This window comes from Neltuma alba, unplaced genomic scaffold, assembly GCF_004799145.2.
Source record: "Neltuma alba isolate B1F8T4 unplaced genomic scaffold, ASM479914v2 tig00012390_pilon, whole genome shotgun sequence".
Classification (NCBI taxonomy): Eukaryota; Viridiplantae; Streptophyta; class Magnoliopsida; order Fabales; family Fabaceae; genus Neltuma; species Neltuma alba.
In genome coordinates this window covers 1-18,653 of record NW_021636887.1, presented here as the reverse complement: position 1 = coordinate 18,653, position 18,653 = coordinate 1, and the positions used below count along the sequence as shown (strand labels likewise).

The 18,653-nt window shown below is 31.3% G+C and overlaps 1 protein-coding gene across 1 annotated transcript; it reads right to left on the bottom strand.

The window, feature by feature from the left end:
• Nucleotides 1-3,505: 3,505 nt before the first annotated feature.
• LOC114726566 (ATP-dependent Clp protease proteolytic subunit 3, chloroplastic-like) lies at nucleotides 3,506-8,474 on the bottom strand. Its single transcript, XM_028913169.1, has 5 exons — nucleotides 8,097-8,474; nucleotides 7,597-7,711; nucleotides 5,629-5,804; nucleotides 4,122-4,217; nucleotides 3,506-4,039 (listed from the first exon to the last, which is right to left on the bottom strand). Exons 1-5 carry the CDS (start codon nucleotides 8,424-8,426, stop codon nucleotides 3,746-3,748), a joined length of 1,011 nt encoding a protein of 336 aa, XP_028769002.1. The 5' UTR covers nucleotides 8,427-8,474; the 3' UTR covers nucleotides 3,506-3,745.
• Nucleotides 8,475-18,653: the final 10,179 nt, after the last annotated feature.

Below are 18,653 nucleotides of genomic sequence, written 5' to 3'. Positions count from 1 at the left end.
ATACTAATACTACTATTAGGAAGCATAGAATATATATGAAATATTTATAAAGAAAGTTTGATAAAATGAAGTAATTTCAGATATCTAAATTATCTTCAAAACTTGTCCTCTCCTTCACCAGTATGCTCTTCTCTCTCACGCACATTCTAATCTCTCTTTCCTTCTTTTTTTTCCCCTTTCCTGTGCCCGGCCAAAACAAAAGTGTGGGGGGTTATTTTAACACCCCCATTTATTTTGGGGGGGGGGGTTTAAACCCAACCCCAACCTCAACTTTCCATTGTATTTCAGTAGAAAGTCTGACCCTTTTTTTAAAATATTATTATTATAATAATAAAATATTATGATTATCTTTTTTTTTAAAATCCTAAAATAAACTTTAGGATATTACACTTGATGTGTATGTTTGTGTATTGATGTGCATTATGTGATTTGATGATGTTATGAGGTGTTAATGCTAGTATGATTCTTTGTTTCATTGATGTTTTCCATAGTCATGCATGTTAATATGAAACATTGAGTATGAAAATATGTTATAAGTAAGCATGAGTTAGATCAAAGTAAGCGTATCATGCACTTGCATTCATCTTGCACGCCTAATGATAATGTTTGCTACTGAGATTCTCCCGTATCTCACTCTTCCTTAACCAACCATAATAGGTGATAATGATCAAGCATAGGATACATGAAATGGAACCAAGGAAAGAGGAAAAGAATTGAAGAAACTTATCGTATTACACTGTATAATTTATATAATAATGTATGTTATATATGTGCCATTGATGGTATGTGATGATAAATGATGAAGATGGCTTGTATAATTAGCTATAATGCTGCATGGAAATGGCTAATGCATGAATGGAATGGAATGGTATTATATATGAAATGAATTAATCATAAATTGTTAATGCAAGTAAGGGATAAGTTATCCTTAAATGAGTCATGAAATAGTGACAGAGTGGAAGTGTAGCAAATAATTAATTCTGCTAATGAAATTTGGAATGGTTAAATTACACATCCTAAGTTTTAAACAAGTGATGGATTACTTAAAATAGATGTGTGTGCTAAAAGTGATGCTTGATCAAAGTTAGGGTAAAGAAACTAGAAAGTATAGTTTTCATCAAATGAACAGTAAACTTCAACGAATAAACAGTACGAATTAATAAGGGTTAAGTTCAATTTTATATTTTTTCCTTGTAGAGAACTCAAAGAGATTCATATAGAATTTTGAATTACCTCAATATGATTTTTTTAATTAGTTATGATTTTTCAAAATTAGACTGAAAATCTGGAAGTTAACTAGTAAACAATAACATGAGAAACAAATGTTAAATTTTTAATCCACATGCTTGTTTTGTTATGCGTTTGAATTGTAACTCTTTTAAATACGTACTTTGAGGGGCAGGACGTTTCATACAGCATGCGCTATACTTATGAAATATGGCTCGAATCTTGATACAAATTTTAGACAAGTGAAAGGCATTCATGTGTTTCTTATAAATGAATCATTCAACATTAACAATCAAATTTAATGACAAGATTTATTTTTTAAATCATGAATATTCCTCATCTGATCTTTGATATAAAAAAGCATTTAACTAATTTAGGCAGATTAAAAAAATTAAATAAATAATTTAATTTAACAAAATTGATATAATTTTTCTAAAATATCATTTGTTTAATTTATAAGTTAGACAAATTAGTTTTAAAAAAATTGATACATAAAAGATAAAATAGATTAAAATTTTATATTTAAGATCAAAACTAACTCCCTAACTAATTCTTACATTTCGGATTAGAGGAGTACATTTCATTCGTCGTAGCCAGTGCAATACATGGAGAAATATGTGCATATATAAAGGCAACAAAACATGAATAATCATTATCATAGCACGGACAGTACTATAAAATGTAAAAACTCTAATAAATTATGCTACTTAGAATATGGGAATAATGCAGTTCCTTGTTTTCTTTTGGGGCCAACAATGTAGTTTATTATTCAATACTTTCTGCAATACAGCATACGAGTATATTTTTGCGGACAAAAAAAAGTAATGTTAATGCAACCAAATATGATGAAAATCCACTTTTTCCCCCGAAGTACAGATATCCTTCAATTAGTGACAATCATATTTGAAATGTTGTTAGGTATTAAATATAAGCAATTAGCTATTGTAAGAGAGTATTTCTTTCTATTAGACCTAATTTACTTACCGGAGAAAAGACATATATCATGACAGGTTTCTTGGGCTTTAAACTCCTATGAGCAACAGTACATTCCCTGCTTAAAAGGCTTGAATTTGCAACCCATTCAGCATATGAACGCATCAAACGGTGGGAAATTCCGGGTCCAGTTTTGTAATTTTATGGTTAAAACGTTGTTCAATTAGACGGATGCCAATGACATAGTAACCTTAACCAGCAGACACTTGGATCAACTTAACTGGCCGTACCAACTTAACTAAAAATTTCAGTCTTAAAAATGCAACCACGTTAGATGCTTGACAAGAGATCTTTGCCACTCTCTGATTTTACCCACTTCAATGGAATTAGCCTGGACCTGGTTAGATTTTCCAGTTTAAGTGAGGCACACTTAGCACCTGTTTGGATTGCCCTCTGAGGGAGAAAACATGTATTGGAATTGATGAAACAGAAGTTTGTGAGCGGGTTGGAGCTTTTGGATTGTTTAGGTGAGCTTTTTGTCTAACCAACTTTTGCTTTAAAAGTTGGCTGCGGTGGAACGCTCAAATTTTGAGCTTTTACAGTTACCAAACATGAAGAGAGAAAGCAAATGAAAATGAAAAGAAAGATAAAGATATTTAAGTGCGTTATGTCTTGATTCAATAATTTAATTTTTTTTAGTAATAATGTAATTATTTTTATTTATTATTTTTCTTAAATTTATCAAATTATATACATATGAGATACTAATATAAGACTCGATGGACTAATTTGAAGAGATTATGAAAGCCAAATAAATTACTTAATTATATCTTTTGCTACATGACCTTTCTGAAATATTTATATATATACTAGATTATAAATCAATTTATAAATTAGGTAAATTAGTTTGAAGAAAAACAATATCCTTTAGTCATTTTATATCTGAAATTACTTTTTTATTACTTATCTAAACAAATTTCAATCTATCAAACTGATTATCCAAATATAAATCACATTACATTAGCTTCTATTCTAACTCACGTATAAAAAGTCAAGTGAAATAAAAATCAATTTTGTCATTGCTAATTTAAACATATCCTTAGAATACTGGGTTTAATACGGGCAAAAAAAAAGTAGTCACCTCGAGAGTAAACAATATATACCTTCATCATCGCTAGTTAACATTACGCGACGTACTTGAGAGCTTACCTTCCAATGACAAAAGAAGAAAATAATTCAAAGGGGGGATTTTTTTTTTCTGTGTTTTTTTTTGGGGGCGTGGGGGGTTTATTATGAAGTTTCTTCAGAGGTTCCCTACCGACCAAAGGATTGCTGAGCAACAAAATTCAGGAGAACAGGAAAACCAACTGGACTCACGATTCAGCAAAAAGATTAAGAAAACAACTAGAGAATCAGCTTAGGCACCCAGAAAGGTTCCCCTTAACTATTGTACAATGTAGATCTTGCATGGCTTGTGACTGCCAGGGCAAGTGAAATCCCATTTATATTCTGACGTAGATAACAAATATGAATTAACTTTAAGGAGAGCTACAGGGTACAGAAACAAGATAAAATCTTTATCAACTCATACTGCTGTAGGTGCTTCCTTTGCCTGTTCAGGGCCTTTATCACCATCACTTCCCTGGCCTCCTTTATATCCATTCTGCAAAAACTTATGCTCTGAGGGCAAATTTTTTCTCGCTTTTCGGCCTCCTTCAACCTTCCACTGTTCCCATACACGGGTTTTTGGTGGCGGCAATGCATCAGCAATTGGTGCAATTAATCCTGGCTTGCCATCATCAATAACCCCGTCAATTAATCCATATTCCTTGGCTTCCCAAGCATTCATAAAGTTATCACGGTCAGTGTCCACTTCAACCTGTAGATTAAAAGAATGAATTGGTGAAAAATATGTGATATTGAACAGAATTACTGATAAGATGAGGAGGTTGATAACTAACCTGCTCCAGAGACTTCCCAGTCACTCTTGATAGCATTTTGTTGATCTTAATCTTGTGGTATGACATTTCTCTTATACGAATACTCATTTCTGTAGCCTGTAATTGCATTTACCATTTAGTGGATGCAAGGGAAAGTTTAACAAAAGAATTCAAGGTAAAATGCTTCTATTAAGGAAGCAAGTATCTATGCAGGCCCGGTTTGCAATATCACTATACCAGAATATCATCATTAGCTGAAGGTTTTATTAGTCCAATCGATCAAATTTATGCCACACCCACTGCCATATATACCAAGAAGAAAGGCATGCGAATCTAGGATTTCATTGGTCAAGATCGAGACAGATGTCACCCTTAACAGTTCAGTAAGTAAATCTAAGCCAGGCAGAGAAGGTCACGACATGTGCAAAATAAAGCAAGAGGCTTAATCTGAAGCATAATAAGCTCTTGCAGCTATCATTATAGGCTCAAAATAATTCTATGTATTTTGTTTTTAAATGACATGTTGTAGCTGCGCTCGGGCAGAGAAGTTGCAAATCCTTTACAGACAAATACCACCAAGAAAGTCTAAATATACATTTTAAGTCCTAAAAACTTGATGATTTTAATTTATTTGATGATTATTTAGTAATTAGCCAAGGACACTTGTCTACGTTAAATCACCAACATCATTAAGCCTTCATAGTCATTTGCAGCAACAACATTCATTATTGCATAACATGTTCATATTGACAGAATTCGGTTCCTCCAATAACTTGCCAAAACAATGCAAGTAAGATTTCTTTCTCTTTTTTTCTTTCTTTCTTTTTTTTTTTTGGGTTAGCCATTTTTTAAATTTGCATAGATGGTTACTTAACATATAACTTTTCTGCCCATAATCCAATGAAAAAGTACAAATTTCACAGTAAGTAAATGATTCTCACAGGAGATCTGAGACTCTAAGCAAAAAAAGTTGCCATTTCAATTCTTTTCTTTTCCTAATTTTATCTTTGGAAGCTAATGGGTAAAATGTAATCACACACATTGTTTATATTAGACAATTTATTTATTTTCTAAAATTTTTGCATACTGCTCTTTCAAATTATAATTATGAATTTTAAATGTTGGCTGGCAAAACTAATAACCAAGCTCTCTTGGAAGCTTCTCCAAGAAATACTTTTTGTTCCTAAAGCTGAATATCTTCTCCCAACAAATCTTCTGAGTTTCATGTTCAAAATAACTTTTTTTTGTTATATATATATGTATATATATATATTACAGGTTGAATGGGTTTTTACTTCTTCGATATTTGTGTACGTATATATTATTTTTGGGAGTAAACATTTGAATCTGTATAAAATCCAATGTTTCTATTATCAATGGTCTGGAAGTGGTACAAGTGTTCTTCTGGCATTTGATTTCCTATTTTCATGTGATTTTGACGTTAAATCTGAACAAATTCTTTTTCAGCCATGTTTTTCTGTTTTCAGTGAAAATGAATGGAAAACAACTCCAGCAAAAGTGATCTTACTTTTCCACCAGCGGTTCCAAGTGGTTGATGGATCATTACTCTTGCATTTGGCATGCAAAACCTCTTCCCTTTAGTACCAGAAGCAAGGATAAATGCACCCATGGATGCAGCAAGCCCGAGGCAAATGGTTGAAACATCTGCCTTACATAACTTCATGGCATCATAAATTCCCATTCCTGTATGTAGTGATAAATAAGGTCAGAGGAATCTTGCCAGCAGAAGACCTACATTATTTCAGAATCATTGGATGGAATAAACCTACATACTTTATTTAGTTGAAATGACCGCATGGTTCTTTTCAAGAAAGTGATGGGCACTCAAGAGGGATGGGAAACACTCCAAGAAAAGCTAGCTCTAGGAGAAACAAACCCCTTAAGAATCCTATAGTGTGTGACATATTACTCTGTGGGATTTGAACATCCCATACTATTTTAGTCCCCACCAATTGGCCCCCCTTGGAGAGTTAGCATCCTAGCAGCTACACTCTACAACACTTTACTCAAAACTCTCGTAAGTAGCCATTTCTAGAACAATTTGACCACCAACTCTCATGCCAATTGATGGGGACTTGAGTTGGATAAAGAACCCTCCCTAAATGCTAGCTATTGATGTGAGAGAACCAACCTACTTAAATATCCCATAGTGCATCCCATATTACTCCATGAGGATATTAGGCATCACATACTACCTTACTCTCCACCATAGAGTTTGTTTCAGTTGACCATGATTTGTTGACCAACCTCATCATGACTCATGTTCACACTGTAAGCATACACTGCATTTGGATATAGCAGATTTTACGTTCATTTACAGGAGGACATCATAAAGGTTATCGGCTACAATTCCACAGTACTACCCAGAATTTGAAAGGGTAAGATATGCTTTTTAATTACAGAGTGATTGAAATAATATGGTTTTCCTTTAAAACATGACGAGTGTCTCCTTTCTAGAAGAATTGAGAAAATGAATCGCAAATCACTGTGATCAGGCTTTGCTTATGTTTTTGAAGATACCGTAAGCTTGAGAGTCATGCTAGGTTCATTCCCCTCTCAACTAATGCTTGGTGATCATGTCCTCAATCTGAACTACATAATTGTTAAATTCTTCAAGACATTGCACTCATCTAAATCTTAAATGAAATTCCTTCACAAAAAGGAGCAGTCAGTAGTGTCAGACTTAATCTACGGTTACATTTTGGGCATGTCATTCACTAAGAGACCAACCTTGTCCTCTCATCAAACTCTTAAAATGCCGTTCATAGGTTACTGAAAATTTGTTGGCAATATCTACCTAGCTCTAGTAAATATAAAAAAGAGAACAAATTTTAAGGTCATCGTCTCAGTAAAAACTTAGTTCCTATCTTTTTTTCATACATTCCTTTTTTGTCAAAAGAACTTACCATATGATATAATGAGCTACACATTTCGCCGAGTATGATTTAGCATCTCTGACAGATTAGTCAACAAAATGTTGGGCTTAAATACAGTTGCCAGCACCTTTGTGGTGAGTGGCACTTCTTAGGGGGTTCAAATCCGTGTCTGCAAGCAATAGCTTGCCAAACCAAAAATAAATAAATAAATACAGTTAGCCATAAGATTCACCCAAACTTGGTTGATTTTAAAACAAGCTTGATTCATGTAAATTTCTTTCAGTAGGCTACTGATGAAGTGTCTTTGCACGCAACTTTCATAAGCAACAAACCACCAACATTTGAGCCTGAAGACTCAAGTCGGGTACAAACAAATCTAGAATTTGTGAGCTGCCAAATACAAACATGACTTCAGGTCAAATGCATATTCGGTTCATGAATAAGCCTCTTATTTTAACAAATTGTGGCTCTACCGTTCAAAACCTATCATATGAAAATGTTGATTTTGACTCTAAATTGGAGATATTCAGGGATAAGATTATAAACAGAAGCTAAGGTCCAAGAGAGCTGAACAAGAGTATAAAACTTAATTGACATACCAGCAGTAACAGAGCCACCGGGTGAATTTATAAATAACTTAATGTCTTTCTTGGGATCTTCAGCATCCAGAAACAGCAGCTGACTAATTACAAAATCTGCCGTCATGTCATCCACCTGCTCAAGTAAAAAATCAAACACTATATGATAGTTCCTTTTATATGCTTGGTATCTAATATTTGCTTCTTCTTATTCTACCTTCTTTTAGTCACAGGTAAAGGGAAGAAGGGGCTTGGCCGGTGGAACTCTCTAAATATAATAAAAATATATCAAAACACGCATACAAGTGTCAGCATAATGAAAGCAGCATAGAGTTTGGATAACACATTCTCCCCTATAAGGAAATAAATCATCAATCAACAGACCTTGAAGCACCAAAACTTCAAAAAAAAGAAGAAAAAAAAATATCTTGTCCTGTTCCAATATCAGCATCATGACGTGTCAATGCTTGCTGGTAAACATATACATAAAGAAAGGAATAGCAGAATGTTTAAAACGCAACCTGAGAACCCAAAAAGATGATTCGCTGACGGAGAAGCATGTTAGTAGTGTCGAGCTCTTCGAATCTGGGAAGCCATGGAGCTGCAGTTACAGAGTAATTTTGGCAAAGGTCAACATCCCAATTGCTCGACAAGGTGTGTCTGGGGATAGTGGATCCATTAAAGGCGTTAGCTACAGGAATGGATTTTCTTCTTCCCTTGCTATTGCGACCGATAGCGATGGAATCAGTGGTCTTAATGGGAGTAAATGAACGAATTTGTGAGTGTAATAGACCATTGTTGAAGCACACAGGCCTTGACGTCGAGGCCGCATACGTCACAGATACTTCCATCTTCTGTGTGCCGTTGGCTCGAAGGTCTCGGGCTCAGTGTGGCTGTTCGACAATTCTCTGGCCCTTTCCCTGATCTTTTTAGGTTGCATCGAGACGACGACGTCGATAGGCTCGGCTCGGCTCGGCCTGGTGTGGTCGTAAATTTGACTAGAGGGAACGACGTCGATTCAATGTCAAAATTTTTTAGCTATTTATTGTATTTTCATTTTGGGTAAAATAGCAGCGGGCAAGTCATTTTATTTCTTAACTTGGCATCTGTCAAGTACTTGGAAAACGGGCCGACTCGGCCCTGCAGGGCCGGCCCGTGACGGGTTCGGGCTTAAACGGACCGGCCCGTTTAAACCCGAGTTCAAAAAATAAGTCATTTTTTCAAGCCCGGCCCGTGAGATAACGGGCTCGGGCTAACCCGCGGGCTTCTGGTTTTTTTAATTAAAATAATTATTTTTATTTTTTGTATATTTTATCAAAATAATAAAAATAAAACAATAAAAATTACTAATAAAAAGTATAAATATAAATAAAATTGAGTCACAAATATAAACATTATCATGTCTAAACATATATTACAGTATAATAAAGTCTATTGAATAAACAAACTAAATAGAGGACAGACATAAACAACTAAATAAGCATTAAGTTCAGTAGATAATTACAATGCGGATGATCTAGTTTGATTATAAATAATTAACAAAAAAGTTTAACTAACAAACATAGTATACATAAAGAATAATCATTTATCATACCGACAAAAAAGAAAAGAGTCCATCATTCTTAGTTCTAAACTTGTTTCTACTATAAAAATGATATAGATCTTTATTTTAGTTTAAAAATTTTTTTGATCAATTATATTTCAAGTATAAAAAATATGGGAGAATGATAAATAAAGACTGTAAAAATTATAGATACAGTATTTTAATAGGTTTTGACAACTTATAAATAACAATATATTTTTATGAATATACCTAGTTTTAAATTTTGCAATTTTCATGTTTTTTTTGGTTATTTTTCCCACAGCTATAGTGATTCTTTTTTTCTTTTTGTGAATGCTATCTATGTGAGCTGCCAAGATAAGTAAAACTAAGAGTATGTTATGTTTAAAATGTTAGGGTTTTCTTTTTTAAGTTAAGAAAAAAAGATAGAAATTTAAAAAAAAATAATTTAGTGGGCCTAAAAGGGCCGGCCCGCGGCCCTACAGGATCGGCCCGCGGCCCTACAGGACCGGCCCGTTTATTTTTCTGCCCTACAGGGCTGGTCCTTTTAAGCCCGACTTCCCTTTCAAGGCTCCAAAATATAAGCCCGGCCCTCGACTTAAACGGGCTTAAACGGGCTCGGCCCGTTTTCCCAGCTCTATGGCATCATAATCTTTTATAGTAATGCAATTTTACTCATAATAATTTAAATTTGGTGCAATCTCACCCTTAATATTTAAGGATTAAAGTGCATCCAACATGTTGAAGTATTTTTCTAGATGCATCTAATATTTTAAAGTATTTTGTAATGCATCTAACACTTTGAAATATTTTTTCAGTTGCGTCCAACACTTTAAAAATATTTTTAATGCAATTTTACACTTATCAATTTAGAGTGTTATACGCACTAAAATATAATTTAGAGTGTTAGACGCACATAAAAAAATACTTCAGACTTTCAGAGTGCTGAATATATCACAAATCTTTAGGACACTGAATGTATCTAAAAACATATTTTAGGCTACTAAATGCATCTCAAACCCTTTATTTAAAATGACCTTTTTCCTTTTATTCATCCGAATAGTTAAAATTAACAATTTTGATTCCTTTTATTAAATTATTAACAACTTTTATAGAAAATAACCAAATTACAATAATTTCAGAAAATTGTAAAATAGGTGAAATTGCACAAAATTTGATAGATCATAAACAAAATGTACCACTAAAAAGGTTTAGCATATTAGGTGCATCTAAAAAAGACGATTAGGATGTTAGATACACTTTATCCTTTTATTTTAACTATGGATGCGAGAAAAAGGTAAAATGACAACTTTTTCTAAGAAGAATAAAAAGTTAATGGGTAAAGATACAAAAATAACTATAAACTTATACTAAAAGTATACTCACTATCATAATCTTTTTGGAAATGTAACAATAACCATAAACTTTCAAAATGAGAGAAAAATACCATCATCGTTAATCCCTATCACGTTGACTGTTGGTTTGACTAAAACGCTAATATAGAAGCTAACCTAGCTATATGCACTTGTTAGCAATGGATATATTAGTAGATAGAAATAGAAATATGATAACCTTTCAATAACATATTAATAGATAAAAATAGAAATATTATAAATAAAAATAAAAAATAAAAAATAAAATATAATTATTATTTGATTTAATATTTGAATACAAAAAACGATAATATAAATATATATAACAATTATTTTTAATATTTATTATTAAAATAAAAATATAATATATGATAATTTTTAATAATATATTAATAGATAAAAATCCAAATATTATAAATAAATATAATATAATAAATATAATATAATTATTATTTTATTTAATATTTCACTAAAGAATATTAATCATTAATTATTTTATAAAATAAAAATAAATTGAAATATATAATAATATATTAAATTATATATAATATTTATTACATATATATTTGTATTTTAATTAGAAATATTATATATTTATTTTGCATAAAAATTTCGCACAGGAATTTGTGACGTGGGTGATGACATGGACAAGGCGATGACTTGGCAACTCAAAACGATGGACATGTGGCAATACCATGAACGAGGGGATGACGTGGCATCATGAGAGAGAAAAGACAACAATGTGGCAACAAGATGATGACATGGACGAGAGGATGATGTGGCAACATGGGGGAGGGAGAATGGGTGGCGAGGTGGAGGGTGGTGATGATGTGTGGTAGTTGTCATGTTGTGGTTTGGTCACTAATTTATAACAGAATTTCTATTATAAATCTATCACTATTTTGTGACAATTTTCGTGAGATATCCATCTCTTATTAGCGACGGATTTTCTGTCACTAATTTCTATCACTAATCCCTTGCTAATTATAATTAGTAATGGGGAATTAGTGACGAAAAAATTTCTTCGCTAACTGAATTTCATCACTAATTTTGATTAGCAATGAAAATTTCATTACTAAATTCCGTTGCTAATTTGTTGTTTTTTTTAGTGTTATGGATGAGATATTCTTTAAAAGTAAAAAAAAATGCCATTGAAATAATCTTGATAGAGAGTCATCTTATTTTAGTCTATGATGATTTTGATTTCATTGGGCAGCTTTTGGTTTCACAATCACCTTACCACTCCAATTCTGGAGACAAGTAGGAGCTTGACTTTTGGTTTCACGGGGTTTTAATTTCTTCTTTTTAAGTGTTTGATTTTTGTTTTAATGGGATCTAGTCTTTTGGGTGATTGTTATGCATGATATTTTCCTTCTGGTTTATTTTTTTGGGTGAAGTGAAAAGGAGATGAGGTTAATGCAGATGTGGATTTTTTTTAGGGAAAATGACAATGAGGTTCCACAGAAGGAAAAATATTACAAAAAATCCTTGGAAATCTAATAATTGCCTTGGAATCCCAAGAGACCTCAGTGTAGTTTAGTGAAATGTGAATAGACATATTTATCCTTTATGAGATTCACTTAAAGCCACTAAAAGCTCTAACCTTCATTTGAATTTTTTGACCACTATTCTATAAGGGAAATATACGCCTTGTTCTTCTCCTTCCCTGACCTAAAATCTTGGCCACTCACAAGTAAAATACACGTCTTAATCTTCTTCTTGCATCAATCGTTGTGTTCCTAACCACTCATGAAACAAAAGTTTCAACTTGTTTCTTTGCACTCACTTGCATCAATTGAACTTGGTCCCAAGTTTCACCATCATTGAAGGTGCTAGTCGTCGTCTAATTTGTGGCATGATTTTACCTTTTCTTCTTGTCGATTACTATAGCATAGTTTTGTTTCAGGTGATTTTGTATTTTCATTTGGGATTTTTTTATTGACATATGCCCAAGTACTTGCTCCAATTGCCATACAAATAATGAACATAAATAATAAGTTAGTAATTCATCAATTATTATAAAACTTGGTACGTTATATTGTTTTTATTTCCTCCTCCCAGCAAAGATTTTAGGGAAAATCACTAACAGGTCCCACAGAAGGCAATTTATTACTCTGAGGTCTCACAAAATGTCAAAATCACTGACAGGTCCCAAGGGACCTCAGAGTAATATTTTCGTTTTGTAAAATGACATTACTGCCCCTCATATTCCAGATTCACATTTGCTCTGTCATTACGATTTACAACCTCAGCAGCGACTATTAACAACCTAATGAGAGGGCGTTAACAACCCTAGCAGTATCCGTTAACAACTTACTTTATAGAATTATATAACCTCTACATAAGAGTAAATTATAACCAAATAATATAATACAACAACTTTAACACTAAAATGGGAAGCTTTTTGATATCATTAAGAATTTTAACTAGATTCAATAGGATTATAGTAATATTTTAATGCGAATATCCATTTACAATCCCAACAGCGATTATTAACAACCGAATGAGAGGGCATTAACAACCTAAGCAGTAGCCGTTAACAACTTACTTTATAGAATTATATAACCTCCGCATAAGAGTAAATTATAACCAAATAGTATAATACAACAACTTTAATACTAAAATGGGAAGCTTTTTGATATCATTAAGAATTTTAACTAAATCCAATAGGATTATAGTAATATTTTAATGTGAAGATCCATTTACAACCTCAACAGTAAGTATTAATAACCTAAGGAGAATTGTTAACAACCTTAGCAGTGTCTGTTAACAACTAATTTTATCGGATAATATAACTTCTAACTATAACTAACTAAACTATAACTAAATAGTCTTAAAGTTAATCTTATATAGTTGTTCGAGGTTATATTATCCTATAAAGTCAATTGTTAATAGATACTGCCTAGATTGTCAACAGCTCTTTTTGGGTTATTAATACTCACCATTGAGGTTGTAAATGGATCTTCGCATTAAAATGTTGCTATAATCATATTGGGTTTAGTTAAAATTCTTAATAATATCAAAAAGCTTTCTATTTTAGTATTAAAGTTGTTGTATTATACTATTTGGTTATAATTTACTCTTATGCGGAGGTTATATAATTCTATAGAGTAAGTTGTTAACGGCTACTGCTTAGGTTGTTAATGCCCTCTCATTCGGTTGTTAATAATCGCTGTTGGGATTGTAAATGGATATTCGCATTAAAATATTACTATAATCCTATTGAATCTAGTTAAAATTCTTAATGATATCAAAAAGCTTCCCATTTTAGTGTTAAAGTTGTTGTATTATATTATTTGGTTATAATTTACTCTTATGTAGAGGTTATATAATTCTATAAAGTAAGTTGTTAACGGATACTGCTAGGGTTGTTAACGCCCTCTCATTAGGTTGTTAATAGTCGCTGCTGAGGTTGTAAATCGTAATGACAGAGCAAATGTGAATCTAGAATATGAGGGGCAGTAATGTCATTTTACAAAACGAAAATATTACTCTGAGGTCCCTTGGGACCTGTCAGTGATTTTGACATTTCGTGGGACCTCAGAGTAATAAATTGTCTTCTGTGGGACCTGTTAGTGATTTTCCCAAGATTTTATTCTCATTGCCTTCCTTGTTTGCATCTATATAGGCTGCATTAATCTATATACTTGAATCATATGTCTGAGTCATGTTATCTAGGTTTGTTACCTATAATTTTATTTTCTAATGTGCAATTTTTATTTTATTGAGAGAAAATAGATAATATCATTTTCATAATTGTTGGAAAATGCTGGTCTGAAATTGCATGTGACATTTAACAGCATCTTCAATTTTATCATCATGCAGAATCTTTTTCACTGTTAATTTTTTATTGTTCAAGACAATGTCTTAAGCTTTTTAGTATCATATAATTATATCACAACAAGATAATTATATGTTAAAGTTCTATTAATGTTTAGTTGGTAATTCATTTTTCTTGGTGTGACTTTAAAAAATGGAAAATTTTTCTCTATATGTGATTTTATGCTGAACTAATATATGATTCATTGGTATCACTTTGATAATTTGATGATATTGGATGTTTTGTCACATCAAGAAGATGGGGAATGATGGTAACAATAAAAGTGGACAGAGAAGTTCTTTTTTTTTTTGGTTTTGCATTGTTCACTGAGGAAATTTACAAGAAGAACTTAGAGAAACACAAGTCAATTGAATGAGAAAATGCAGAATAATACATGAGTTTAGTTGCTAGATTGGGTTATGTTGTTTATTGTGGTTTACTGTAAGAATTGCATGGTCCTTACCCATTAATTTTTTTTTTCAGTGATTCTTGTGGAGTTCATGTCCTCTCTTAGCTACGAGAGTGGGATCGCACTGTTTGTGATGGTGCAGGATATACAATACCATGATATTCCGACAATGAACTACAAGGTTGAAAGTTGGATGCTTATGGTAGCTGGCTACACATCGAAATAATGAATATAAGCTCAAAATGATGTCAATGCTATCAGACTTTCACAAGAGAAAGAAGAGGAGATTGACAACTCATTTAATTTTTTGTTCAATTAGGCCTAATATTTGCACTTAGATGATTGACAATTGAGGATGTTAGAAGTGACTAGTTATAGGTTAATAGTTGACAACTCATTTTATAACAAACTAATCTAATCATATTTATAATATTGTTACACATGTTACATGTTTAATATTATTTAGGTTTTGTTATATTTTTATTTTTATTATGTTATATCTATATTTATATTTAGAATGTTATATGATATCATCATAATGAAATTGTAATTAAATGAAATATTCAATTACTGTAATAAAATATGTAACTCTTAATTAAACTTTTAAACTAACAAACAAAAAGTAATATTCTAGAGGATATATCAATATTATATGACATTATATAACTTAAAATCACTTTTTCTTAAACTTATATGAACAAATATATTGACAAGTGACAGTGAAACCGTTGACAAGTGACACTAGCACCATTCACAAGTTATAGTTTATTTAATGACAAGTGATTTAATAACTTGATATAAATAATAATTAACTTTTAATAATAATTTATATCATGTTGTAATCTACTACGTAACTTGAAATAACATTTTTCAAAAAATTTTATCAACAGATAAATTGACAAGTCATAGTACAACGAGTGACAAGTGATGAAAGGTGTATTGACAACAAAGGTACAAACAATTACAACTAAAATAACAACAGAATCTAGCATATCACTTTATAGCTAACTTTTATTCATAACCTTATATACATGTAATTACACTAATTTCACAATATATAGGTCACATATAATTACTAAACTAACTGTTGGTGTGTATCCATTTACCAAAAAATTCTTTTTACACCCATTTACTAAACATTCCCTTTACAATTATCTTTTGTTGATTGTTCTTCACAAATTTGTGTTAAAACTTTTGCGATATATAGTATTTGTATAATATTTCTAGGAGGGTGGTGGCATTTAAAAATATTGTTCTTCTCTAATAACACCAAATCCTTCCATTTGGAAGCATTCATTTGATATCTGTGTCATAATAATTTCAACAACAACATATGGAATTGATGGTGGCTCGCTAGTCTTGTTAAACAGGGTTAGTGGAGACAAACACAATCTATCTACATCCTCAAAATATTGATCAATCTTGTAGTAAATGACAAGTTAAGGTGCCTAAATTGACAATTGAGTAGGACTTCAATAAAAATTTACATACCAATAGATGACAATACTAAAAATTAGTTCAAACTAAACTTACACATCTTACTCCTCTATTGCATTATTCCTTGTTGCTTCCATATGGCCATTATTTTTATTCTTTTCTACATACACATGATGACTTTTTTTATTGAACTTTATTAAATACTCTACCCCATTATCATGTACCAACTCCACAAATGTATTTTTATCAAACACAATTGAGAATTTCAAAACAAAGGAGTTATGTTTTTTTCCCAAAAATTGATGATATAATTTTCGTCAATTCTTCATAATTTGTGCCTCCCTTTATGTTTCTTGTTCTTATACTACCCCAAAATATCGCATATCATCTTCTCCATTATTTATAAATTTTTCCTAAAAAAATAACAAAATAAATGCTTCCCAAACATGCTTCTCATCTTTAATATAAACTTGCATTATACAATTCTCTTTAAAAAGTGAAACAACAATATTGACAACTATCACAACCTGTATTAACAACTATCATAACTTGCCTATATTGACAACTATCATGGCTTATATTGACAACACAATATCTCATTTTATAGTAAGAGTTTTTACTTACACCAACTTTCATCTTTTTATCCTTTTCCACTAAACCATGATGAAAAGGAGCAAAACCACTTATAATATACCTAAAAACAGATTACTCGTCATCATCCTACCCCCTATAATGAAACCCCCACTTAAATCACCAACATGCACTAAACTAAAAACTGAAGCTTTCCATTGCTTAACTTGTTCACGTTAGACCAAAAATAAAAGCTTTAAGTTGAAGGTAAGAATGATTTTTATATGCTCATACCCAAACACAATCTATCAACTAAAAATTTTGCAGGAGAGGTATGGAGAGGAAACAAAGATTTAAACCTTGAAATTGCTAGAGATAATTCAGATGAGAGGTCTTTGGACTTCACTAATGGTAGATGCTCTTAGCTTTTTTCTCTTCTTTCTCATGCGAGAGCTTCAAAACGTGTCGAAAATCGCTTCTCCCTCTATCTTTTTAGTGCCTTTTCTGTCTATATTACTAGGGGCAAAAAAGCTCTTTCAGGTTTCACTAAATTGCTATCAAATCTCTTTGGGACTCCTCAGCAAATACAAGATTTTTAGAAACCTTTTTGCAGTATTTTTCTTTTCATGAGACCTTAGTGCAATTTCTTTTTCTTTTATTGTTATTTTTTCCATGTCAGCGTTTTAGTCAAACTAATGGCCAATGTGGTAGCGATTAATTGTGATGATACTTTTTATTTTGAAAGTTTATGGTTACTTTTGCAATTCCAAAAAGATTACAACGGTCGGTGCATATTTACTGTTGGTATAAGTTTATGAGTATTTTTACATTTGTATTCAAAGTTAATTTATAAAACGAAAATATTAAAGAACTATTTTTTTGCCGTAATTATTAAAGAGTTGTTAAACATTGAACCATGAATTAGCTACCAATATTTAACTAAACAAATGAATATGTTAAGTCATTAAACGCTGAAACATTGAATGAGCTACGATATAACTAAAAATACAACATTGTGATAAACAAACGCATTTGTTCCTTTTTTTTTTTTTTCTTTTTGAAGTTCAATCAAAAGGAAAATGTTTACTCATGGCATAACAAATTGGGAAAATGACAAAAAAAATGTGTTAAATGTTTTCTATAATTTTGCCTAACAATTTTTTTAGCATATATTTGATTTCTTTAACTTTATATGTAGTTTCAGTTTCGTCCTTAATTTTAAAAAGTATTTTAACCATAAAACTAATAATATTAAATGATAATTTTTTTGTAATAATGATGGTTGTTTTGAAAATTAAATTAATATTTTAAGATTTGAAAGTATTTTATCACATTCAAAATTTTAATATCATCATTTTTATTCATAATTTTAGGGTTAAAAGGTTAAAAATGTATTTTTTAAAGTTAAAGAATTAAATTAAAACCTCATTTAAAGTTAAAAGACTAAAAATATGATTTAATTCTTTTCTTTCAGATGCTATTCTTAAGAATTTACATAGTGATTCCTACAAAATTCAATAACCTATTTATCGCTTATTGTTCTTGTCTTTTTTATCTTACTTTAAATAGTGAATTTAATTAAATCTAAATCTAAATAATTTTTAAAAAGTTGTGAAATTTCTTATATTTGACTAATGTAAAGAGATTAATAATTTTACTTGTCGGAAAAAATGTTTAAGGAAAAATCACAAAAAAAAGATTGTGAAATTAGAAAAATTGCATAAATTTTTTTGTTAAAACCTACTAATATTGTTATGGGTCTTAATTTGTAATATTTTTTATTGTGATTTTCCCAATATTCAAATATATTCTTGTAATGACCCTGGAATTAGAACCGGGGACTTCTAAATTTTTCCTCCTTTCCATCCGTGAGCAGAGGAGCGGGAGGGATTTTTTTTTTTTGGGAGG